The 25,748-nt window shown below is 43.2% G+C and overlaps 2 protein-coding genes across 5 annotated transcripts; one reads left to right on the forward strand and one right to left on the reverse strand.

Moving 5' to 3' along the window:
• Positions 1-612: 612 nt before the first annotated feature.
• Positions 613-13,292, reverse strand: klhl26 (kelch-like family member 26). Of its 4 annotated transcripts, none has more exons than XM_088621731.1 (4): positions 13,104-13,292; positions 11,950-12,017; positions 8,218-8,400; positions 613-7,599 (listed from the first exon to the last, which is right to left on the reverse strand). In XM_088621731.1, exons 1-4 carry the CDS (start codon positions 13,242-13,244, stop codon positions 6,018-6,020), a joined length of 1,974 nt encoding a protein of 657 aa, XP_088477857.1. In that variant the 5' UTR covers positions 13,245-13,292; the 3' UTR covers positions 613-6,017. The 4 variants fall into 4 exon arrangements, with proteins under 4 accessions (XP_088477857.1, XP_088477856.1, XP_088477858.1 ...); XM_088621730.1 differs by having other exon boundaries at positions 11,950-12,020; XM_088621732.1 differs by lacking the exons at positions 11,950-12,017; positions 13,104-13,292 and adding an exon at positions 10,780-11,148.
• Positions 13,293-15,354: 2,062 nt separating this feature from the next.
• On the forward strand, positions 15,355-21,935 carry LOC148638984 (uncharacterized). The gene is made up of 3 exons (XM_088621735.1): positions 15,355-15,792; positions 17,249-17,610; positions 19,234-21,935. Exons 2-3 carry the CDS (start codon positions 17,252-17,254, stop codon positions 19,388-19,390), a joined length of 516 nt encoding a protein of 171 aa, XP_088477861.1. The 5' UTR covers positions 15,355-15,792; positions 17,249-17,251; the 3' UTR covers positions 19,391-21,935.
• Positions 21,936-25,748: the final 3,813 nt, after the last annotated feature.

Consider the following 25,748-nt stretch of genomic DNA (forward strand, 5'->3'; position numbering starts at 1 on the left):
ACGCGGGAGTCCCGGGTTCGAGCCCCCGACGGTGCGGCAAGGGCGCCCACCTGAACCCAGTTTCAGTCTTCTCCGCCTGCTCCTAGGGAGCTGTGAGGGCAGCTGGTGCACTCAGGGAAAGCCTTCCTGGACCCAAACCTGTCGTCCGCGACCAGAGGACTTACAATTACTTCAGGAAGTCAAAATGGGATAAGCCTTGTGCAAGCTGATCCCTGGATCACGAATAACAACGATAATATAGTTATAAATACGTTTGTGTTGTGTTGACTTTGTGGCATTCAATAATAATAAGAATAAAATAAAATTATATCCTTACACTTATACTGTGCTTTTCTGATTTAATTAGAACTCATAGTAGCTTAATTACACTTAGTTTCCAAAAGGTCTCAACCCAGAGGGCCATGTAGCGTGTTTCTAAATCAACTGCATTAAAATGGGTGGGGGGGAAGGGATAAAATTAATGAAATAATTAGTTCAATAACGTAATTGGGCTCTTTAGAAGAAAAGTCTTCAAGCCACCGAGGACTAGAGCTTGAAAGCACAACCTTGTGTAAACCTTGCAGTAGCACTTACACAAAAGGTTCAGAATAAAAAACTACCTTGGACCACTGATCACAAAAACAAAAAAAGTGTACCATTTTATTAAGATGATTATTACAGAAGGAAAAAAAATCTAAACCACCTGATCTTTATTTAATAAATAAGACAAAAGCTACTATAATAGAAACACAGAAAAGCATTCCCAAATTGCGACATCCACAAAGCACGTGTATCAAATACAAAGAACAGAAAACCAAAAGACAATGTGTTTTTTGAGGGGGCTTTGTGCAGTTAGTGAAGGCAGAAACTAACTCAGGCACCACACTTCAAACACCGGAACTGTTTTGTAGAGACAGGAAAACATGGGATACAAATTTGTTCATATATCCCGAAAAAGGGGTCATCTGCACAAGTAGTCCAAAGCTTCAGAAATTACCTGCAACTGAAAACAATCACTACATCTAACTCAGAACATATTTATATTCCATAAAACTGCTAACAAAAACACATTTAGTTTTAGACATACTAAGTATTGTTAAGATAATTTTGCTATCCTCAGAAATCTTTCTGAAATCTACCCGTCCTTCAGAGTACTACTAATAGAACCAACAGCCAACATTCCCTTCATATATATCGTCCTTTCTGTCTGATCCAGATAAATACACTGAAGCACATGGATTTGTTCCAGGGATGACGTATGATTATAATGCTCCTAATTTCTCCATTTAGAGAAAAAAAAGACAGTGGCCCAGTTTTAAGTTTAAAATTCCTGTAATATGCAAATTGATTTGCTAGGTCCCGTACTGCAAACATGATTTAAATTTATACAACTGCTATTTTTACCCTGACCTTGTTCAAGGCTTTAAAAGTTATTGTCAAGTGACTGATATCATTAGTCACATTCCAGGCTTCTTTTGACGCAAACAGAGCAGATTGCAAATACAGGACTTCATAAAAATCTGACACAGGACTGCACAGAAGGATCAGACCAATTGATCTCATTTATAACCTCCAGTTTTAAATCTCTCAATTCAAAATTGAATTGTAAAACTGAAACAGAATAGATTTGCAATTTCAAACCCAAAGCAACTGACAATAACATTGTACAATACTTGCCAGCAAGCCATACAGTTTTATCTTGGGAGAAAAAAAATTAAACAACTGCACACACAAGAGCTTCGTACTGAGAACATGGATTAAAACAATTCAATACACAATGGAACAAGATGGACAGAAGCCCACTCAATCTAAAAGCTGGCTGTGAAAGAAGTACATTCTATGTTAAATACTGTGACAAATAGTAATTGGTTGTTTTTGTATGACAAAAGATCAGTATTTTCTATTCATAAAAAAGTTTACAAAGTTCTGACTGTTTTAACCCGATGAGAAAAGTGCTGAGAGCTCAAGCACTAGAGTGCTGGAAGAGGGATGCCAATCACTCCACTTCTACTGCGAGCTGATCAATGACAGTAGGCAGAGCAGACCAATGTTCCAAGGCTGTTTCAGTCTTTGGCCACAGATAAATGCAGACAGATGGTGGTTTTACATCCAAAGTCCATTCATTAACAACCTTCGAGAGTTCACAGCGTTCCCATGAACACGAGAGCTTGGCTTATACATGACATTAATTAATGTAAGTCTTGCCATTGAACCGGGAATTAAATTTGTGGGTTTACTGGACCACTTTTGCAGAAGCAATCCTATATCTTCAGCAGAACTAGTTGAAGGATGGACAAATATGCAATCTATAAATCATCAAAAAATGTAATAGCTTTGTATTTTTAAAGGTCAAAAAGCTACTTTAAAAGATGGTTTTAACATCTGCTGTTCAGTTTGTCAAACTGGGTTTCTGAGGGAAGTAAAATGACTTGGCATGAAGAGGCATTCCGCCTAACGTTTCAATTTAGCTGCTGAAGCCTTACAGAAAAGCATTGAAGAGCTGAATGTGTATTTTTTCCTGACCTACCCCCATGCCACCAGAATGCTAGAATCATGAGGCTGGTGCAGCACTAAATCACTTCCCCCATCACAAGGAGGTTGCAATGTTAAATCTCTTCCCCCTTCAGCCTTCCACCCTTCTAAGCCACTGCTGTCTCTCAAGATGGTTAACACAACTGAAGATTAAAGGGTAGTATGAAGGCAGACAACATGTCACAACTGTAAAATTAACACCCAATTAATATGCAGTCCTTAAATGATGCCAAAGTTTGTTTTGCAATTGCACAGGAAAGACTGCAACATGGCAAAAGTCACTCAAAAGGAGAGACCAAAATTTCCACATCCAGTCATTTGGCAATCAGTGTAATTCAGCATTACTTCTATTTTATCTGTATTACAGAGGTGTATTCCAAATTGCTCCACCTCTGGGATTTGTAACACGGATCTGCATCCTGTATTTCAGATAAGGGTCTCATCATGTGTTGCATAATTGTAATTACAAATGACAGCAGCAGCTGGTTATTGCTCCAGGGAAAGGAATGCTGCTTTTGTCACAAGTTACAAGACAGAAAGCATGCACACCTTTGTACTGAGGAGGACCCCAGATTATCTCTAAACTAAAGACTGTGCTCCTTTCAGTGCATGCAAAAGTGTGTTTTAGAGAGGTGTTCAGGTGTAGTTTTGGAAAGGTGATTGAAATAGCACCATCCTACATGAGCTTATTAAGGGTGAAAAATCATAGAGCAGGTTAACAGTACTTTCTACCAAAAGAGAAACAATCCTTTATGATTGTCGAACATCCGCTTGAAAAAACATACAATTGTTAGAGAAGCTGTACTGTACACATTTAAGCCCGTACTCGAGCACAGAGACTTAAAAGCCTCGATCTGATCCCAGAGGACTGAAGGCGTCAAGACCACCTGCTACTCCATTACAGGCTTCACACCGGACTTGAGCAGCAGGACTGAAGGACTGTACTCAGGAGTGCTACAGCAGCGTCTGCTGTAGGGACACTCACAGCCTTCTAGTTCCGATTCTAGAGCCCTAACCACTTCCAACTTTAGATATGAAACATCCCATTTCCAACACCATCTACCCATCACAGTCAAAGAGCTGAAGATTATCAAACCACCACATGCAGACTGCCTTTCATGTCCTACTCCCTTGACGTCAGGAGATTGTAGCCATGTGGTGACAAAAAACGTTTACAAAAACGTTTAGTATATACAAGGGCAACGACTAGGTTTCAGAACAGTTAGCTTATAACACTTAAAAAAAACAACTTAGTTTGTAGCTTTATCAATCTGCAAAGAATAGCACACAATCTGGTGTAAATAACATGATTAGACTATCATAATACATTCCTCAGGTAGTTGCAAATCATGCAAATGAAAGACAAGGGCCAGATTTAAAAAGGAATTTGTACAGAAATAAAAAATGCCAGTGCAAATAAAAAAAAAAATCACAATTGGTTGATTGTAATTTCAAGTAATTTGAAATGCTTTGCCCATAAAATTAAATTAAGATTTTCTGTTCACCTTGGTGAAAACATTTAGAACTGATTTATTTAGTTACAAATTAAAAAAACCCAACATAATAAATCTGGCCCAATAGCAAATAACCCAAAGAAAACATCCCAGATAAAATGGGATAATCAATCCCTCTTCTCCCTTTGGAAGAATATCAAGTAGAAGCAGGATTAAACTGATAAAACATACATTCCAGGTCTTAACATGCAAAATATACAGCAAATACAATACTCTCTCCCAGTTTGGAAATCACAGAGATACCAGTCCAAACCACTAAGACACTGCACATACTGACAGGCTGAAAATTTCTTTACAATCAGGTCTTCCTGGATCAGTACTTTAAAACCATAACCCCAGCAAACTGTAGGCTTAGGTGACAGCTGATCTTGCCTGAATAAAAACAATTTAATCGATGCTTGGTACAGCAGGATTCAACTGCTTAAATTTCACTCTAACTTGTGGTATTGTGGAAAAAACACATACAAACCTCCTAGAATTTCACATGCCATCAATCACCTACTGTACATACATCTTTCCATTTTCATTAGTTTATGTGCTTAGCGAATATGGTGCAAGAAAGGGGAAAAAATAATGTGCATTTGGTTCTGTTTCAGTCACACATCTGTTTAGTGCATCCTAGTCTGTATGTCTTTGGAAGATGGGAGGACATCAGAATAATTGGTGACATGTGTGTTAGCTTTGCTAACCATTACACCATCATCCCAGACAGACCAATCTCAAGGACAAGTTTGTGCTTGGCAAATAAACCGTGACGCCTCACAGGAAAAAAAAGTTGTTTTTTATATCCCATAGGGATGGCAATAACTCAAAATGCATGATCCTTCTAATACAGAAGCCGAGATTCTTTCATGTACCACGGCAGACTTCAGTTCTGCAAGTGACAGGCTAACAAACTCGGAAATTTCCACCCATCTCAAGTACTCAAGAGACTCCAGCCCCAGCTGCCTCCTGCTCCTTCGCGCAAGATATCCGTTCCTGTGTGAAAGACGAGAGGCTTTAGTTCCAAATAAGTGCCTTACTTTGTAACAGAGCAAGAGCATAGAAACTGCTTTATCTCTGTGGGTATAATCATTTGGGTTTTCCAGTTTTATCAACCCATGCCTTCATCCATTGTAGTGTCTCCTGCAGAATAATTAGGTGGCTCCATTACCTCCAGGCACTACACTGCAGAAGAATACTTTATTCTATTTCATGTTCCTTTCTTAAAGGGTGGTCTGAAGATCTCCTTCTGCCACATTTAGAATATGCTGGAGCTGATGCCCACGCAGTAGATCTGCAGCAATGAAAAGTAAAACTGGTGACAGAAAAAGAAAAGGCAAGAACAAAGACAGATACAGGAGTGGAAAATAAAAATCTTTCTGATTTCATCTTCGGATCAGAACTGTTAAGGGCAAGGGTATGTTTGAATCTCACCAGATAAGATACAATTCATTCAACCAGAACCAAACTGGTAAGATAGTCATGCACATTTTAAAAAGGTTGAGGCTATCATTTATCGTCAAATCATATCTCACATATAATTTCATTTTGTTCAAAGAGCAAAGCTGCAGATTCCAGAAAGCTAAGCTGCAAAAACAGCTTGCATGGTGTTAAATTTTTATGACCAGCATAAACACTTGGCCGCTTACGTCTTGTAATTAAGCTTACTTTCTTACCAAAATGGACACGTTCAATTAATTATCACACAAAATAATTAACGAATTAGTACATTAGTACATAATTAGTCAATAAACCTGAAAGGACACCCTGCTGTACAGTGTGAAATGCTCTTAAATCTGGAGGGAGAAACTCAACACTCTGACATGTTGTTCAGTTTTCTTGAAAAACATATTTAAAGACGTTAAGAAAAAAATACCGAAATTGCTTAGGTTCTGGTTCTGTTTTTAGAAACCAGCAGGATTATTTGAAGTGGAGAAGATTTGGTCTTTATTGCAATGTTCCCAGAACGTTCACGCTACCATCATGGGATAGATGCGCTCCAGGGAACGGTTACCGCTGAGCTGTTGTTTGTGGAAGTATGACTGGTACACAGGCTATTCCCGCGAAAGATTCAGGGAAGTGCAAATCCCGTTCCCATTCGTCCGTCTCCGTGTTATACACTTGGACAATGCTTGTGACGTTATTTAAGTGCCAGTTGTAGCCCCCTACAATGTAGATCTTCTTGTCCAGTAAGCAGCACCCAGCTTCCGACTGCCCTGCACGCATGGGGCTCACCGTAGTCCACTGGTCAGCCTCCGGAACGTAGTATTCCACAGCCAAAACATCAAAACAGCGATCGACGTGGTCCATCCGGCCTCCGAGAGCGTACATGCGCCCGTTGGCGCTGACCATCGCGTGCAGCACTCTTGGTTCATTCATTGGGGACTTGAACTCCCACTGGTCCGATGCTGGGTCATAGCAGTGAAGGGTCTTTTTGTCCTCGACCGAAACACCGTACCCCCCAGATATGTACAGCTTGCCTGCGCAGGACGACCCGGCGTGCCCCCATATCCTCCGTTTCAGCGAGTCCACGTAGGTCCACTCGTTCTTTTTGGGGCAGTAGCATTCCACGGAGGACAGGCTCCCCGATCGGTTCCTCCCCCCTGTGGCGTACAGCTGCCCCTGCAGCACGTTCAGCTGGAACTGGATCCTGCTCTCCTGCAGGGGCTGAATCCGCAGCCACTGGCTGAGGTGTGGGTCGTAGCGGAAGCATACATCCACTGCGCCCTCCCCACTGCGGTACTGCAGGTGCTGGCCTCCCACCACGTAGACAAAGTTGTCCAGGACCGAAACGCAGGCGTGGCTGCAGCCTGTCTCCATTTCTGTCAGCTCTTTGAACTGGCGGGCACTAATATCTGGGAGGTAGTAGACCTTGCTGCTCACTGTCCTGTCGTTGTCCGTGTAGGGCGTGCCCCCGAATGTTATGAGCGACACCACATCTGACCTGATTATCGTCCGGGGCGACTGCATCTCGTGCTGCCGGAATGGTAGGATCTGGTAATTGAAGGCCTCCAGCAGGTACTGTCTGCACAGCACGTCCTCCACCATGATGTCCACCGTCTGGACACTGTCCACCAGCTCCGAGGACTTCATGAGGGGGAACCGGATGTGGCACAGCACCTGGCTGGCCCCGGCGCGCCGGGACTCGTCGTGCTGCAGCCAGCGGATGGCGGCGTGGAAGAGGTTGATCTCGCTGCAGTTCCTCAGCTTGTTGCTCTGCAGGAAGAAGACGAGGCGCTCCAGGGGGATGTGCAGGAAGTCCTCCTCCTCTGCGATCTGCAGGAAGTGGCGGAAAGTGAAGGCGTCCACCGACTCCTTCAGAGAGGACAGGCTGAAGGTGGTGGCCATCTGCCCGATGTTCAGACACGTCTCCACGCTCATGGCAGATTTCAGGAATTCCTCGCACAGCTCCACCACGGGCACCATCTGAAGGAAGACCGCCGCCCCCAGCACGTCCTGGATGCAGTCGAGGTCCAGCGTGACCTCAGCGCTGTAGGCGAAGTCGATGATGTGCTTCAGCCCTCTCGCCGAGACGCCCTTCAGCTCAATCGTATCCTGGGTGGCCTCCCGCATCCCACCCGTGAACATGGCCCTGCAGGGCAGGATCGAGAACACGAGCAATCAGCACTCACGCTGCAAAAGGCAAGAATCGTGGAGCTCTTGAGAAGTCGTGGTCAGACCCCTAGGGACCCCATTCATCTTTCAGGTTTTCTGCCCTACATTGTCACACTTCTTAAAATATGATTTCTCCATCCTTCACAAAACTTCGAATTGTACTTTAATACATTTCTTTGATTAAGGGAATCTATGCAGGAATGCGATGAACCCAAAAAACAAGGCTGATTTTCCAGCAAAGTACAGCTCACTTGAGAGTCTCCTATGGACACAAAAAGGTAAATTCCTGAGCACTTTTTTTGTTCTGCCGCATGGACACTTTCTTTAGTCTCCCTTTAATGTGCAGGACAATAGACCTGAACACAATGCACGTACACCACGCTCAGCGATCCGAAATGACTGAGCTGTTAAATCATTAACAATGGAAAGGTCTTTTATTGCAGCAGTTTAAAATGAGACAGACTAAGAACGCACTCTCTCTGGCAATCCACCTGCCAACTCAGTTTTACAAACCAGGTTTTATTTGATTCAGATTTTCCCCAATCTCACGGCTGCCCCCCGAGATTCTAACAAAGGACCCCGAAGGTACAGGCACCTGAAGTAGTCGCTGCAGGAGGCGAGGACAGCCCTGTGGACCTGGAAGCGCTCCTCGTTGATGGCCAGCACCACATCCAGCAGCTGGCCCTGGGCGCGCAGGGCAGAGAGCCCCTGCAGGAGGGTGGCGCTGTGGCTGGGGGCTGAGAAGGTGCACCGCAGAGTGCTGTTCTTGTTAGCCATGCTGCAAGAGACAAACCCCCCCCCCACACACACATCCCTGCATCATCATCATCGTCGTCATTATCGTCATCTTTCTGGCACAGCACATCCTCCCCTTCCCCGTACCTTTTAATAATTCATCGTCTCCGCTGGCAGCGGTGATGCCCTGTTAGTATTCCGCACACACGCTTTCCGTTCTTTAAGGCGTGCAATCCACACGATTCAAAAGGTAAAACCACCAAGGGAGGAAGAGTCTGCACGTGTTCTAAAACCGTGCAATATCAGCCAGTGTGGCTTAACTGCATACCAGGAAGGGCAAGGCCAGTTTGACATCTCCCCGTTTGAAAAATTGACTTAAAATGCTCGGGAGCTCCGCGGTGTCTCACTGGACTACCTGAGAAACTGAGCTGGCACGAGCGAAGGTCTGAAAAAGTCGCATCCTAAGTTCAAGAGCACCGGCCAGCTTTCAGTTAAATTCCGAATACATCTAGACTGATGCGGCGCAATGTGAGCAAAAGGTCCAGTGTAAACTTTCTCATCCTTGACAGGTTTAACAACCTTTATCTAATTCCAGTGGGAAAACGTCAATGAGCAGAAACAAAAGACTGTTAAAAGTGAAAAGGTAGAGACAAAGGAGCATCACTGTGGCGTTGGAAATACGTGCTTCCTTGGAGAAATGTCCCACTGAAAGTGTTTCAGGAAAAAAAAAAACACTTTCTCATCATAAAAATACAGTAAACCCAGTGGGAGGACCAACAGGGAGGAAGGGGTCTGTTACTGCAGAAATGTAAATGTTAAAGAACGAATGACGTTTTTTAACCCCAAAACACTATTATATAGAAAACTATACGTACACTATATATGCATACTAGGTCTTTTGACTTTTTTAACAATTGCAATCAACACAACGATAATTGCTCCTGTGCTTTTTATCATAAATATACACACCCTTCATTTCATGCGTCGTAAATATACCGTATAACTCGTAAAGGAAGCATACGAAACATCCATCCTAACTGACCACTATACAGGGCGCCATGCTGTTGATTTATTTCAACCTTGTATTGTATTTGTTTTATTTGTGCAGCTGATCGTTATCGCGGGGAAAGGTCGTATTTCCGCCTTTTACAGATTTGCTTTTCCTGGAGCAGATCTTGTCCGTTGCATCCGAAGTCCGTTGCACCGGGGGGTTTCCTGTACGCTGTAGGTACCCGGCCTAGTGCAAGGACACCGTGCCGTGTGCGGGGAGGGGAAATAAAATGAAGTTTCTGCGGTTTCATTCAAACCCGCTTCCGCCTCGTCCACGCGTTTTTCCGGGAACAGTGGGCTGTTTTGTTTCGATATTGGAAACAGTGAAGTTCAAAGCGTTCTCACGTAAACCAAGGACAGCGATCCGGCAGGGGGAGGAGTATCAGCGTCCGAAAGCAGCTTGACATCTGAGGTTTCACTTCTGAGTGAGCGACTTGTAACACATGCACGGCGTACAGAAACTATCTGTAGCAAGATGACATCTTTAATCCCAATCACCTACTGTTATACCCTGCATAACATGCCGTAACTGACATGCTGTAACATTTAAAGAAAAAAAAATAATTACGACTACAGTATTTTGTATTACAGGATGCTTGTTTTCAGTAGTAATTAAAGTGGCTCAAAACGTGACTAACTACGCTCCGTAGCGTGAAATATGTGAAATATATACGTCCGAGCGCAATACCCTTTTAAAACGTTATAAAAAGGTAGGTGTTAACTAGATTTTCTGGTGAAAGTAAACTAACAAAATCCAGTCACAGTTTACACAGCACCCTTATCTATTTGTCATATAAACATCGCACTGTCGCGTTTCCTCTGATTCTGGAGAAATCCGACACTACGTTATTTGGAAATTATCTTACTTTGGGTTTATTAAAATGCTTTTCTGAAATAATTCGTTGCAGCGTTACTTAATGCATAGCAACCGTTAGCAAGTACTTTATTGGCACACGGATGCTATAAACAAGCATCGGAATTGCAGGGCGTCCTGGCCTGTGACACCTCCCAATCGTGGAGGAGGGGGGGGATGCCACCACCAACAGAGAAATTAATTTGAAAAAAACCCACAACATTTACATCAATGAAGAACATGCACTCCGCTTCCCCGCAAAGGCCTAGCTAGAGGAGCAGTCCCCGGTGTTTCCTGCCACACTCACCGCGATGCCCTCCTGAAGCAAGCGGGTGCCAAACTTTCAGTTTTTTGGCTCGTTTTTGCAAACCTCCCCCCTCCCCTCTCTCTCTCTTTCTCTCTCTCTTTGGCGGACAGATATTTTGATAACTGTGAGTCGGCGGCTCTTGCCCCGCAGATAAACAGCCGGGGTGCGGACTCGTTCGCCGTCTGTTCCCCCCCAGCCCGGCTCATCCTCACCTGCTCTGCGGGCTGTCCGGGACGAACTCCCCACCGCCCGACTCCGCCATCTTCCCTCGCACACACACGGGCGGACACGGCCACCACAGCGCCGACGCTCATCGCGAGTGCGGCCGGCGCTCTGCTTTCGGTGCAGTCACCTGGCTAACCCACACGCTAAGTTACACGTCTCCACCGTGAACCCTCCTGCCGTCACGTCGCGGACAGCCCGGTATTAAAACGGGGTGAGGCGAACACGTCGCGGTAGCGCCGGGGGGAGTTGCTTGCTAGATGCGGTTCAGGAAAAAAAAAAGGGAATTGAGCAGGGGGCTATATCCAAAAGCATCCAACTATGCGTTAGAGTTGCTTTTATGACTTTCTTCCGCGCATTAAAATAAGTATTAATAATGTAAATAATGTAATTCGTAATAATTTACGGCACTGTGTGGACACCTGTGCATCCCCGTAATGCGTGATTATAATGCACCACAATGCGCGTTTTGTAAGGGAATATTATGTTACCACGTTTGAAAATACGTAAACGTTGTAAAACGTGTTAAGAGATGTATTGCTTTAGAAAGAGCATAAAGGTTTGGGGAAACGGGCAGCGTTGAAATACTTTTTTTTTTTTAGAATCACGTTAAGGAAGTTAACAAACCCCCCGTGCTGTGCTGTGCAAAAAGTCGAGTGTATAGCAATTCGTCTTTTTTTTTCCAAACTTGTATTTCGTAAGATGCCTTACCAAAGCTGGTAAGGACAAAGGAGGAAGGAAACCCACTTACTAACAGTGCCATTGAATAGGCAGCTCATCTAACAGCACTCAGTCCATATGGTCACGATAGTGGGATATTGGTTTGGAGGGAACAGTGCCCCCTACTGGTCCACCCACAGTACTTGTAGCAGCAACCTGGTTTTCCTCAGGTCTCCCATCCCAGTACTGACCAGGCCCAGCCTTGCTGAGTTTCTGACATCTCACAAAACCAGGCTCTGGTCTTGCTGGTGCCACTCAATCCTCAGCCTGATGTCCCACCAGACTGACTAAACTGTACAAACCAGGTTTAAGAGAGGAAGAAAGGTTATCATCTCTTACGAGGGGGAAAACAAATCTTGCTTGCCTTCCCAATAACGGTATGTTTATTTCTACAGTGTATTGGTCACTTGGCCTATAATGACTCTTCTTCATTCTCTTACCACAGATCTCCTTTGACTTCCCACCTTGACCTGTGACGGGTAGCGATGAAACTGTATCTCTGCAGGCCCTGCTGGGCAAACAGGGGAGAAAAAATCAAAGAACACAGTGTTTTACTTCACACTGTGCCAAAGCCAGCAACACCAATAGTATACAGGGACCTGGGCAGGGGCCTTCATTTGGGTTGAAAAGAGCAACGTCGCCTGTTCTTGCCAGAATGCCAGATTGGAATACTGTATATGTGAAAAATAGATTTTAGCTACACAGCTACACGACGGTTATACATAGACTCTCGACTGTGGAAAACCGAATCTACCAGAGAAATCAAGGGTATCATATGTCACAGGCATCTGTTACATCTACCGCATAGGGGTCCAAGTCTAAGCTTTCTCTCGAATTCAGCAGCCCTCTTCAGCTCAGGTGTAACTAGTGCGCACAATCGGTTCTCTTTTCTCATTTCCCAGCTCATGCTTGTACAGAGGTTTGTCTTCCCCAGGCCAGATAATCAATCCAGGAAAATGCTTTTGCATTTCAGTGCAGGTAAAATGTTTGATTCCAGGGTTGATGCAGTTCAGTCTTAGGGCAGTTGTGAAATCCTGTCTGTTTTCTAACTGCTTTATCTAATACAGCATCACGGGGCGCCGGAGCCTGACCTGGAGGTACAAGCTTCAGAGGATACGCCCTGGCCAGGACCCCAATCCCTCACAGGACACACACACACACACTCACGACAGGGCCAGTTTTCCCAGAAGTCCATTTACTAACCAGTATGTCTTTGGAGGGTGGGAGGAAGCTGGGGCACCCGGAGAGAACCCGGGCAAACCCAGGGAGAACATGCAAACTCCACACAGACAGCACCCAGGTCCAGGATTGAACCCAGGGCCCCGGCGCTGCGAGGCAGCCATGCTGACCCCTGCGTCACCGGCCGCTCGCATTCTGTGTAAATGAGTACTCCCCAAGTTGTCATTGTAAAGAGGTTATTTATTCTAGTTACAGAAAGGATTATTGTAATGGCACTTTTCATATCAAACAGGAGCTGCACAGCTTTTCACCATAAAGTACCAGCTGAATTAACATTTGTGCACTGAACTGTGCCCCTTTTGTGCCAGTGTACTGTATCTCAATATAGTGTACAATATAGAAACCTGTGTCTCACCAGCTGTTTGATCCAGACATCCTTCGGGGTTCCCAGTTTCACCCAGTTATCTTTGCTCATCCGGCCCAGACCAGGTAAAACACTGCCCTGCAAAGCAACACACCTCAGTACACCGAGCAAACTGAAGCGGTTATCAGTCATGGGAAAATTCCCAACTCACGGTGGGGGAGCCCAGCAGATGGGTCCCTATTTTCTCCTTCTTGCTGCCTCCATCTCTGTGGTCTTGTATTCATTATGATGTCATAATGATGTCATACTGTCCAGATTGTCACAGCTGGAAAAAGGTCAGTTTGGCTGACACATCAGTACAACTTTATTGGAAACTGGGCAGAGAAGATGGGAAAATAAAAGAGCACAAAATGCAGCAAATGCAGAATGAGTAAGAAATGAACAAATAGGAAACATTTAAGATAATGTTCTGAAGCCAGTGCATTGTTAGTAATAATGCCTGACCTTAGATTCATATGGCTTCAGACTCTATTGTACTTTGTTAAACTTTTTCTTTTTTTCCCTACTAATTATTGACACATCCAGCATTTAGCCAGAGTACTGGTCTTCCAAGGAACTGATTAACTTTAAACAATTACTGTAAGCTCATCCACTTATTGGCTGATTCGCACGATGAGCTCTTCAATACTGTATAAGCCTAAGATTTTCTGTCTAGGCTTGCACCTTAGATTTGTGTCTTCCTTCCCCTTTTCCGCAGATGTCTTTTGCAGTTTGTGGGAGTCAGCAACTTTACAAGAATCGACATCTTTTTCCCCCCAAGTTTCGTATCCATGGCTGATGAGCATTACTTAGGAGACTCAGCTGATTTTCACCTGCATTAATCCACTAACTTGTGTGACACCATATGTGTACCCTGCCCCGTGCCCTTCAAAATGCGGCAGTAGTATTATCATCATGCCAGTACTGAAATGGGAAATCTCCCAAGAAAACCAGTACCAATACCAGCAGGTGGCACTCTTTCCTCTGCACCGGTGTGTTGACAGGGGACACAGTGCTGTAGGAGGTGATGTCCTTCAGATGCAATGTTAAACTGAGATCCTGACTTTGTTAGCATGGTGTTCACACCATGGTGTCCTGGCTCAGTTCAAGTCTATGCTTGCAGTCTCTGGCCATCTTGAAGTTCTCTCTCACTTTAACAATGGAGTGCTCGTTCTCCACCTGATCTGTTGTGTAGTGGTGCTGCGTCTGCTGCCCCAGTTGCATACAGCAGTTTAGTGGGGGATAAAGTGGGATATAAAGTGCTTTGGTATTCTCTGGGATGAAAGGCACTGTATGAAAGCAAGGGATTCCTAGGGCGGCTGAGACCAGGAATGATTCTTGTTTTATTTCTTTACTCAGTTTCCTTGGAGCCTGTCGTAATGAATACAACACATGCTGATCTCCAGTGACTCTTCTCAGCAATCTCACAATTTCACCAGCGATTATTTGTTTAGTGAAACCACAACATCAGCTGGTCAGAGATCAGAATGAAGAATAAAGCACGTTAACAGTCTTCTGTTGTTCCTGCCATTTGCATCCCCCTTGTTTCGGTTTTCTGCTGCTCCATTCTACCACAGCTGCTGCCCTGTTGCGTTTGTGTTTCTGTCCATGTATCGGACTGCTGCCTGTTTTACGTAAACCCCCACACTGCATTTTCAAAACTGCTGAACCCTTTAATTATTCCACTTACGTGATTTGGCTTAGAATGTGTTGCATTTTTCTTGCTATAATCCATGTAAATTGCCTTAGCTGTCTTTGAAATAATAATAAACATAATGAGCCTCTGCCCTGTGTTGGACTAGTGTCCCATCCAGGGTGTACCCTGCCTTGTGTCCTTGCCCCCCCAAGCAAATATGGAGGCATAGTAGTCAGTATTGCTGCCTCGCAACGTTGGGGCCCTGGATTCAATTCTGAACCTGGAGTGCTGTCTGCGTGGAGTTTGCATGTTCTCCCTGGTGTTGGTGTGGGTTTTCACCTGGTGTTCCAGTTTCCCCCCACAATTCAAAGCAGAAAATTGGCCCTGAGAGTGTTTGAGTCAGTGTGTGCCTTTAAGACGGACGGGTGTCCTGTACAGGGTGTATCCTTCCTTAAAGTGGTTGTTTGCTGAGAGAGATTCCTGCTCCTCGGCAGCCCTGAATTGAAGAAGCAGTTAGAAAATGGATGGATGATGCCATGAACTTGCAACACCTAACGTGTTGTTTTGTAACACTAAGAAGGTTGTACACAACAAATTACAAAGCTGCAGTCCTCATAAATACCAGGACTGCAGGAATCTGACTTGGGGAAGTGCTGGGACCATTAAATGCATTTCAACTCAAAGCACACGATTAGCCAAATGCACGTTCAATTTTCAAGCAAATGAATTTGTAATGACAGGAAATGGTCCGCTGGAGAGGTGATGAGGTAGGGGATAACATGCAGTCCATCTGTTCCTGTCTGGTGTAGATCTGTCTGAGTTAGACACCGATACCACTCCAGTGCATGTTGTGTGAAGTTCCCTTTTGATTTCAGCATGTCATTCTGAGAAATCGTGCACCCATACAAACATAAGCCAAAAGAGGAACCAGCACTGGCGTATGGACAAGGGTGACTTTATTTCCTTTTTTTGGCAAGAATATCAGGATATTGAGAAGGCAGTTTTGCTCATACCCGAGAGAGACAGTTGATGTGAATTCTGCAGTGCTTCGGGCTTGTGTGTCTGGTAAGTCATTTACTAAATTACAGTTCTATATTTCTCTAGAGTTAGGGTGTCTGAGAACAAACATGTTGCTATGATCTATTTCAGAACATAAGAACACAGTAAAGGGACTTATTCACATAGATTGCCCTGCATAAATCAGCTTATTTCTCATAAAACATATCGGTATTTTTTCTGTCTCTGTTTGCTCTTGATTGCAGTCCTGCATATGTAACGAGAAAAATTAAAAGGATGGAGGTTAGTGTTCAGTTTTTGTTTGTTCTGAAGTATGAGCTTCGTGACACATTGCTAGGTTTCCAGGTCTTACCAAAGTGAGCATGTTGCATTACTTTAAGCTGATTTATGGAGATACGATGATATATGAAGATTAACCCCAAAATGTCATTGATTATTAGTGTTTCTTGATGTTTTGACTTTAACCAGCTTGCTGAGGGACTGAGGGACAACTTACTGTCCATGTGGAATGGGGGGTCAGAGACCTGTCCCACATTAAACTAAGAGGCTGCTGTATTGGTGGCAGTTTTGGAGTTGGTGGAGTTATTAGCATGATGAATGTACATTGTGGTCCGGGGGTCCTGTATCTATACGATAGAACTGGTGACTGGAGAGATTTCTACCCGAAAGGTTTGTTATGATCTCTAAATCAGTGCCACTGACTGTAAACCTCACGATTGTTTCCAAAGATAGTACAAGACTGTTGCAGGTTATCATGGCACCCAACAACAAGACAGGAAAGAATCACAGGTTTGGGCATTCTGCCTTCTGGTTTGCATTAGAGACAACTTAATTAACTGACATGTACTGTATATAGCAATTTCAAAGAAGAAATCAATTCAGAAGGCTTAGTTTAACACTTTCTTGGTATGAAGGAAAGACCAGGTAGAACCGAAATCCATTTGGGAGACTAACATTACAGATATTGAAAACTGAGATCCTCAAACTGAGAAGTCATGCATGACTGCTTTTAGGAAGAACTATCTGCCATGATCTGGAAAGGAACAAATGGCACAGCACCGACAGTTGGGTCAAAATCAAGTTCATATTGTATGTAAATACAGAATACAGTATCGGATATGGAGATTTAACCATAAAACATTTTCACCTTCTGGATTCAATTTTGGACTTCCGTGTCCAATAGTTTTAAATGTAACCATGTTCAACTTTCGGTGATCAAAGCAGTTATTTGCCTCCTAATTGTTGGCCATTGTTGACTGAACTGCCTGATTGGCCAGTCCGAGTTCTGGGTCAAGACATGGTGGTTATAGTGGAATAATACTATATATTCAATATAGAGTGTACAGTATGTCTGCAAGGTAGAATAACAGCAGCATGTAAATTTGAGTTTGACTGTTGATGATCTTTTTGTCCTGTTTATTCCACATTTGCCGATGCTTTTAAAGTGACACTGTGAAAGTTATGACGGAAAAACACATATTTAGTTTTTTTTTTCTCCTATTAGATCATGGCTGCAAACATCACTTCAGGAAATGCCACAGGAAATAGCACAGGGATCTCTTCAGATCTGCCCCTGGTCCTGGGTCTCACACTCGGTCTGCTGCCACTGGTGCTGCTGGCTGTGACTGCGGCCGTGCTGTTTCTGTGGAGGAGGAGATCGGCAAACATTGCGCAGGCAGAAGCCACAAAAGATGCGAAGAGCAGTGGCCCAGAGCCTGGCAGTCCCCGATACATAGCCTCCACAGCAAGACCTCCGCCAGCCCAGCACCAGGCAGTCTATGAGAATGTGAAGATCAGCCATTCAAACTGGGGGCAAAAAGGCCAGCAAGCATCTCTTCATGCAGCTGCAAGCAGTGGAGCAAATAGGTAAGAAAAACAGGAAATAAGAATAGAATCCATCTTATTTTATGGTACACTTTCTATGGAAGCGCACTGCTGCCACCAAATGCATTTCTTAACAACATCTTTCTCAAAGCGAAAGGAGACACTGGTATAAAGGTTGTCGTCTGACAAAAAGCATCTGTCTGTCTGGGTTCAGCCAGAGTCATAGAGTCTAAAAATGTTCAGCTCCCCTTTAAGATCCGAGACAGGTCTGGGAAAAAGAAAAGTGAATCCAGGCGATTAGTGCCTCGAAAGATGCAAAGCAGAAATTTTAAACCATTCTTGTTTGAAAAGAACGTTTCCTTTTCATTGAAAGTGATTGGAAAGGCATCTGAGTCTTCACACATGACATTTTAATGCTATCTAGCCGTTACGTGTAGGACTGTCAGTACACAACTGACTTTTCAATTGCAAGGGAATACTGAAAAGTCAATACATTGCAATAGGGGAAATTCACAGTTACTTCAGAGTGATCTTGATCTGAGCACTTTGCTCAGAAACTAAGATTGTGAAAATTGCACAATGGGACATGCAAGACCGAGAGTTTGCAAAGGGGGATTCCTGGCTGTGGTTGGGCTGTCCTGGTCATCATGTGTACAGCTGTCATGAGCACCATGTGGAGCTGGCTTGGGGAGGGTTTCACAGTGGTGTACATGTACTCCTGCTGAGTCAGGGTCATGCTAACCAGCATCTCAATTGCTAGGCTGTGGAGGCAATCAGTAACTGTCATATTACTGCCACATTAACAGAGGAGAAGATGAGAAGGGTGTTACACTCAAATACAAAAACATCTTTTACCATGTGGAACTAGCATGATGATAGTAGCAAAGAACACAGAAAACAGTCAGTGAACACAAAAACCAGCACATCAGTGTGCACAAATTTGTTATTAAAAAAGCACAGAACTGAAGGTGTAACTACTGAGTCCTTCAAGATGTATTTACTAAACTACGAAGGCATTACTGTGTTAACAATGCACTAACAGGCACCACACAAACCCTGAATTTGCATTCCGCGTCCTTGTCCTTCTATCTGTTTTATATTCCTTCCATTTGGACTATATAAACTGTAATATTTAAATCTAAATTAATAAAACACAAATGAAGTATTAAAAATGATAGCAGTACAAAATCAAAATCAGCTGTAGGCTCTGTACTTACTGATGAACGTGCTCACTTGTCAGTTCAATTTATACTGTCGCAGGTGGGTTTAGACCCCATGATTTAAGTCATGATGCACAATGATTTTAGGGTTCAGAGGGTCCTGAATTCTCAGCCAAATATCCTTGCATGCAAAACTTGGCTAAGGCCAAAATAAGGGCAGAAACAAAGGGGAATAAAAAAATGAAAATGTTTTTTCCCACTGAGTGAAAGTATATTTAAAGGGCAGTTTGCTGCCCAGCCATTTCATTCTTGCTTCCCACAAGAAAGAGTGGATAAGATCCTCTGATCCCTTAACCAACAGCCTGGATAGGCTGAATGGTCATTGTGTATGATGGTTGCCTTACTTTCTCTGCTTTCACCATGATACTGTAAAGTACACATTTTTTTAAGCAGAGAAAAATGTATCTGCAGATTGAATGACATCTGTCTATTGGGTTTTCTGCAGATTACAGACCCAAAACAGCGAAGACCTCTACATGCAGTGTGACCAACAGGACGACGCCATCTACAGCAATGACCCCTCGCTCTACTTCAACTACTCCTCCCAGACGGCTGCCACTGACGATGAGCTCTACATCGTGCCGGACACCTGCTCGCAGTAGATCGGAAGTCATGCATGAAGGTCCAGGCTAGACTCACCATTCATGATTTCCCAGAGGGTTTCTATTCCGAGAACAGAGACCGATTCGCAAAAGAAAGAGCGAGGACTCAGTTCTCCAACGTCAGAGATGGTGATGAAATTCAGCTGCTTTATCTGTGGTGGTGATTTTGGTTGTGTACTTCTTCAGAGACTCGAGACTTCTTTGCGAATCGTCCCCAAACCGAGCTGTTGGTCTAGTAGCACACTGCGAGACAGTTGTCAAAACAGCTTAGTTTATGGGTTTCAGCTGGTTGCCGGATCGGAATTAGCACCTACAAACAGAGGCGTTAATTAGTACTAGGGCGTTGTTTAAAAAAATACCTAACAAGAATGTCTTATGTTGAAGCTTGTTATATTCATTCAAAAGCCCCTACAGAACTGCATAATACAAATGAGTTTTGGAACTCTGTCATTTTTCCGTTCTTTTTTTTTACTAAAGAAGAAAAACGAAAATTGCAACAAAAAAATCTAAACAACACTACACATTTTTACATTAACTTTATATCCTCCTGTAGCTTCTGGTATGCTTGAAATACTATGATTTGGGATTTTTGTAATCAAAAGTATGACATTATAAACAGCGCTGTTGTGCTGACGTACAATTCCAGCATTTATTTTCAACTTGATTCGTATAAAACATTTAGCAAAAATTATATTCCTTGCCAGCGAAAAGTAAAATCTGGAAGTCTGGGGGACCGCACAACGTGTTGAAATACTTCTCTTTCGGTTGTGTAAGATGGAGCGTTATACTGTGAACTTGCTGATAACATTATTTCAAGTTCTCTTTTTACTGCCGAGAAACGGAAGACAGAGACACAGAGAAATAAGTTTCATTTTACATTTGTAAGCAATGACCTGTGGTGACAAATATTTATGCAAAGCACACTTTAACCGCATGCAAAACAGCCAAAAACATGATCAGATGGAGATGGCGAGTAATTAAGCGCTGCGCCCTCACAGCTGTTGGGTTCAGAGACAGATTTTGGTCTCTAAACTGGACTCTTGCGGACTGCGCTAGTTCTACTCGCGTTCACCAGGTTCATCCAGCTTCCCGTCAGCTCTACGAGACATAATGCCCAAGTTAGAGTTAGACTGAGATTTAAACAATTTTTCTGATCGTTTTTTCTATTTTACAGCGCTCCTATTGGTTTAGGGTTTGTCAATATTTTTTTCTTACACACGCACAAATATATATTTTTAAACTTTTGTAATTCTCTTTTTCCAACTGCTCTGTGAAGATCACCAGCACCGAGTTTTCTAGTTCCGTGAATTTGATATTTTTTGAGTTCCCTTTGATATTCTATTTAAATTAAGTGCATGTATGATGTTTCAAATCTGTTCATCACTCGGACCATTTAGATATTTTTTCTGGCAGCTTGCCTTGATTTTTAGCAATAGTAGTTTAATTTTGTACGATAAAATTGGTGTAACATAAGTACGATCTCACACATTTACTTACCTTTGAGTGTAACAAAGTTTAAATTATACATGGTACAGCTGATGGTAAAAAAGATACCCGCTTCTGTTCCCATGATCGATGTATATGTGTTTTAATTGATATTTGAAGAATTGTTATTTATTGTGTATATTAGTTAGAAGGAATATACATGTTTTAGTTTAAAAATGTCAAGTACCAAGATGTGAAAGTAGCATTTTTTAAAAAGCAATTTGAAATTCACTTATGGTCCCTGAACCTTCTTAAGCTTATCTCATTTTTATTTCTTTGAAAACTGAAAAGGTTCTTGAACTCTTTGTTAACATTTTAAAAACATGCTCTAAACTTTTAAAATAATTAGATCAAATGTAGAGTTTCTTTTTTCCCTCTGTAGTGACATCGGCCTGAGTTGAGTGGCTTGCTACATTCGTTCTGTATGTATATACCGAAATGCAGGAATCAGCTAAATTAAATTAGCTACATAAAACATAAAAGCTTAATTGTTCATTATAATTTTAATTAACTATTGTGGTCTATTAGTTTTCAGCCATAAAAAGCCTATATACACTGAAACAAAGCTTTAGATTGGAATTATTTAAAAAACACATTTATTAGAGAGAAAAGACCAAAGGTTTAGAATATTACATTGGCAATATCTGGTTGGGCTTGTGTTAGTTTGAACAAACGTTCTTCTTTCAAAGTGCATGCTAGGTATTTCAAGCTTTCCTCTTCAGAGTTAACTTTCTTAGAGAAAATGTAACAGACACGCCAAGATCCAACCATCCTGACAATCTGTAGGCTGGCTTCTTTTTCATGTCACCTTATTCTCGGTTGTAGCAACTTTTTGTTTACGGCTATTTTTAAATGCAATTGTGTAATGACACTTGTGTTGTACTTAAACGTTCAAATAAATGCTAACGATCAACACGTGTGTATTTCTAAATGTTCCATGTTGACAGTCAATCATGGAAGAGGTGCTTCAAGTAAGGTGCACTGTATGTCTATACCTGAAACGCTGTCTCCATCAAACATCTGCATGGCGAATGCAAATAAAATTATATTCAACATTTTAGCAATCAACTCATTTTCAACCTGTTGTCTGATCTCAGTATCACACGTTTTAATACTCTACATTGCCAGCGGAGGACGATTAACCATAATTCCTTTGACTGGTCCATCTTATTATATATACTGGTCTCAGCCAAAACAAAACAGCTTATTTTGTTGTAATTGAGCCAAAGAATTGGCCCAGAATGGCCCTGCCCCTCTCGGAGAGCAAAACAGGTGTCTTAGCAGGTGCCCCAGCGCAGGCTGACGTGGGGAGAGCACCTGTACCGGCAGGAAGGGACAGGTGGGTCTTGTGTCACATGACTGCTGCAGCTGCAGGGACAGGAGGAAGTGAAAGTGAAGTGCTCTGCACCTTCTTCTGATCCGCACATGCCACCCAGCCTTCCAGGAAGTGTGGCCGCCCAGCCCGCTGTCCGCACCTTCTGAGCAACACGAAGTGCCAAATGTTTTCTGCACTGGAAGCTCGTCGTACCCACATTCTGTCTATTAGGAAAAGGACCAGGAACCTGCAAAAGAGTGGCCCTGCTGCACAAGGTCCCCTAAGAAGATTCCTGCAGCACCCTCAATATCAACAGATCTGGCGCAGCAGGTGGGGTGCTCAATGGTGGCCTCAGCATCCACAGAGGTCTGAAAGCACGCCTGCTTTCAGATAGTCCCCGTCTCCTCGGCAGAGGGCACAAGTCGGGACTTTTTCCGAGTGCATTTCAATCGCGAACTGGATGCTGGATGGTCTGATTTAGCCAAAGGGATGTGGGAGTATGGATCAAGCAATCTTGTCATGTTCTTGAAATCAATACCCTGGCTCCTTTCTGGAAACAGCTGGATGTGAGCCTGGGATCAATTAGCTACTAACTACCGAATGGCCTAGACGAGCCTCCTCTCGTTTATGACTGTTCTTATGTTGTGGCAGTGCTAGCAGGTGGCTCCGTCTTCAGGAAGCCACAGTCTGGTTTCAGACACTTGCAATCGCGCAGAAGATCAGATAAAAGAAATCTCCGGGAGTTCCCCAATTCACTTCGACGCAGTGACAAAGGTAATTTGAACGTCGATGGAAGGAGATGGCGCCTGTTTGTCTCCGTGCCTTACCCTACATGTCCACAAGATGGCAGGATTGTGACAACAATGAACAAACCGCGCAGTCTGAATGCTTGAAGCTCTCTGCAGTGGATTTACAGTTTACCGTTAACGTGATGCCGACATAAGTACAGAAGACCAAACGAAAAGAGAACACTCGGCGATTTAGCTGTTAGTAGCTAATTGATCCAGGGATCGCTTCAGCTGTTTCTTGACTGAAGCCAGTTTAACGGCTTCAACAGCATGGCTGGGTAGCTTGTTCCTCACCAACAAAACCCTAACAGTACAGAGGTGTCTCCTGTTCTCAGTTATAAATGCACTTCAGCATAGCTTCCACTTCTCTTCTTAACATGGATTTGCATTTAAAACCGAGGACAGGTTACTTCTGTTGAAAGAGATGCTCACATCCGAAGGCCAGAGTGTTATTAAAACAGCATGGAATTAAAATAGTTGATTTCAGTTTGCAAATGTTTATTTGTTTTTCTAAAAAAAACAATGTTTCTCTCACAGGTGCCTTGCTCACCATTCCACACACAGCACACATGAAGAATTTCTCTGTAGGAATGCTATTGATTTACAGCTAAATTACAGTGCAATTCATGTCTTTATCGTTCAAAGTACAGGAGTTAATTACAAAGATACTGCCATCAAACAAGGATTATTCTTTTAGACATCACAGATTTCATGGAAAAAGAGCAAAGCCAGCAACACAGATGAAATTAGTAAGGAATGACGCAGATACATTCTTTAAAGGAATATATAATTGTTTTTTTTAAACAGCAACACTGAAGCAGAAAAACATGTAGAAGGTTTGGAAATGCAATTCCTGTTATTTTCATCTCCCTGTGTGTTGACTCAACTTTTAAATTAAACATATCCTTAGAAACAAATCTTATTTTTATTTTGTGTGTTGTTTCTGTGAAGATTCTAATGCAGGACTGTGTGTAGCAAGGAAAGAGGTCTTGAAAAAAGGAAAAATCTCTGCTTCTTCAGAACAGCTCTCTTCACTCATAAGTAATGGACGAGTTTCTGGCCCAGGACAGATTTTCAAATACCCTGGTTTCTGGGTGGACTCATTTTCCAGCTACTATATCCAGTTCAGCATCCAGGGGGAGCCAGAGCAGACCAGAACAAATGGAGGAAACCCAAGCAATCAGGGGTTTGTACAGAACATGCAAACTCCACACAGATAGCACCTCAGGGCCTCCGAGCTGCAGGGCAGCAGTGCTGACCACTGTGCCTGTAATTAATTTATCCTAGGATCTCATCCAGACATTTCTCTAAAGATACCAGGGAAGTTTAGAAGTGAAGCTGTGCTATTAGAAACTCAATGGCAAGCCTTACACCTGCTGTTCCTTAAGCAAGCACACAGACAGCACTACTGGTTACTGGTCTCTGCGGTCTAGATACCACACGCTGCCCAGCTCATCCCACAAATGTTCAGTGGGCCTGAAGCCAGGTGAGTGGGGCATCAACAGCACATCCATCACAGTCTCGTCTCGAAGAACCCGTGATAAATGTCTCTTGATATTCAGCGCACTTTATCCAAGGGAGAATCGGGCAAAATCAGGGATCTTGCTGTAAGACTTTGAGAGCAGGGCTGGGCTTGGGGAGGTCTGCCGTTAAGAACTGATTATGAAAAAGGCCATGCTTATGGGCATCTGAGGACGGTCATTTTCTGTGAGGTGATAAAATTAATATTAATGATATAAAACATGATGGGAAGGTGCTCTTGATATATAGGAGCTATTCAGGTCTCAGAAGATCTGGATCAACATGTTTGCAGCCTTGGGAAGGAGCTTTTTTTCAGATTCTGGGAAGGAATGTTTAGTGTCCGCCTGGGAGACAGAAGAATTAAAGTTAATGATACAGTATCAGGGTGTTTGTCGTGTTTCCCTCAGACCTGGTTGTTGTTTTATTCCAATTTATACCATTTATACCAACTAGTGTACTGATCTACAGACAAGCTCTGCTGATATGGGACATTAACACTGTCCCTGTCTTCAGGGCTCAGAGCACTAAGCATGTTACAGAAGAGACATCACGCCCTTCAATCCTAGACCGCACAGAATTCTACCCCCTCTTTAACAGTCATTAAAAAACAAAAACACTAAAACGTTATAAAACCAAAAAGAAATCAAGAATCAATAACACTAACGTTTTTAATATTTAATATGTCCAGTTGAAGACCAGTATATATGAAGACAGAGTCAAGTTAAGAACAGCTGAAGAATCTGAGTCAGATGAAGAATTAGCAGGGAATATGTGTACATGTTCACAAATCTTTACGGCGTTGCCGGTGTTTTTCTTTACACCAAGGGAAACCAATTGGTTCTTCTCTGCAAACGGGACGCACTCGTTAATTTCAGCTCGACAGCAGTATAAATATTGTAGCGTTGCGCACTACCCTGTGCCAGTCTTAGTGCTACACTGACACTCATGCATTCCAGCGCCGCCTCGTCGCCTCTTTCGCCACAACAGCAACGCGTACGGAACGTGCCTCTCCGGCGTGACTCATACTCCCAACGATTCCGGTAAAACAAACACAGCCTCAGCTGCCTTCTCTCCGGCTCGCCACTGTCAGAAAATGAGTGTTCGCAGCCGGGCAAACGGAATCCAAATAAACTGATTTATATATATATATTTGTTCTGTAGCACGATGAGATTTCACACGACCTTTTCCCGAAATACTGCGAGTGACGAATTACAGAAGTAGAAAAAAGAGAAAACCACACAAGAGTGT

This window comes from Lepisosteus platostomus, chromosome 27 (assembly GCF_059453375.1).
Source record: "Lepisosteus platostomus isolate fLepPlt1 chromosome 27, fLepPlt1.hap1, whole genome shotgun sequence".
NCBI lineage: Eukaryota > Metazoa > Chordata > Actinopteri > Semionotiformes > Lepisosteidae > Lepisosteus > Lepisosteus platostomus.

Bases quoted from the DNA above. Each gene is read 5' to 3' on its own strand.
- klhl26 (XM_088621730.1), bottom strand. From the start codon at position 13,244: ATGACTGATAACCGCTTCAGTTTGCTCGGTGTACTGAGGTGTGTTGCT. The intron at 12,021-13,103 runs GTGAGACACAGG...CTGTTTGCCCAG, and splicing joins ATGTCTGGATCAAACAGCTG to CAGGGCCTGCAGAGATACAG. The intron at 7,600-8,217 runs GTGCCTGTACCT...CCTGCCCTGCAG, and splicing joins TCCTGCAGCGACTACTTCAG to GGCCATGTTCACGGGTGGGA.
- LOC148638984 (XM_088621735.1), top strand. From the start codon at position 17,252: ATGGCTGCAAACATCACTTCAGGAAATGCCACAGGAAATAGCACAGGG. The intron at 17,611-19,233 runs GTAAGAAAAACA...GGTTTTCTGCAG, and splicing joins GCAAGCAGTGGAGCAAATAG to ATTACAGACCCAAAACAGCG.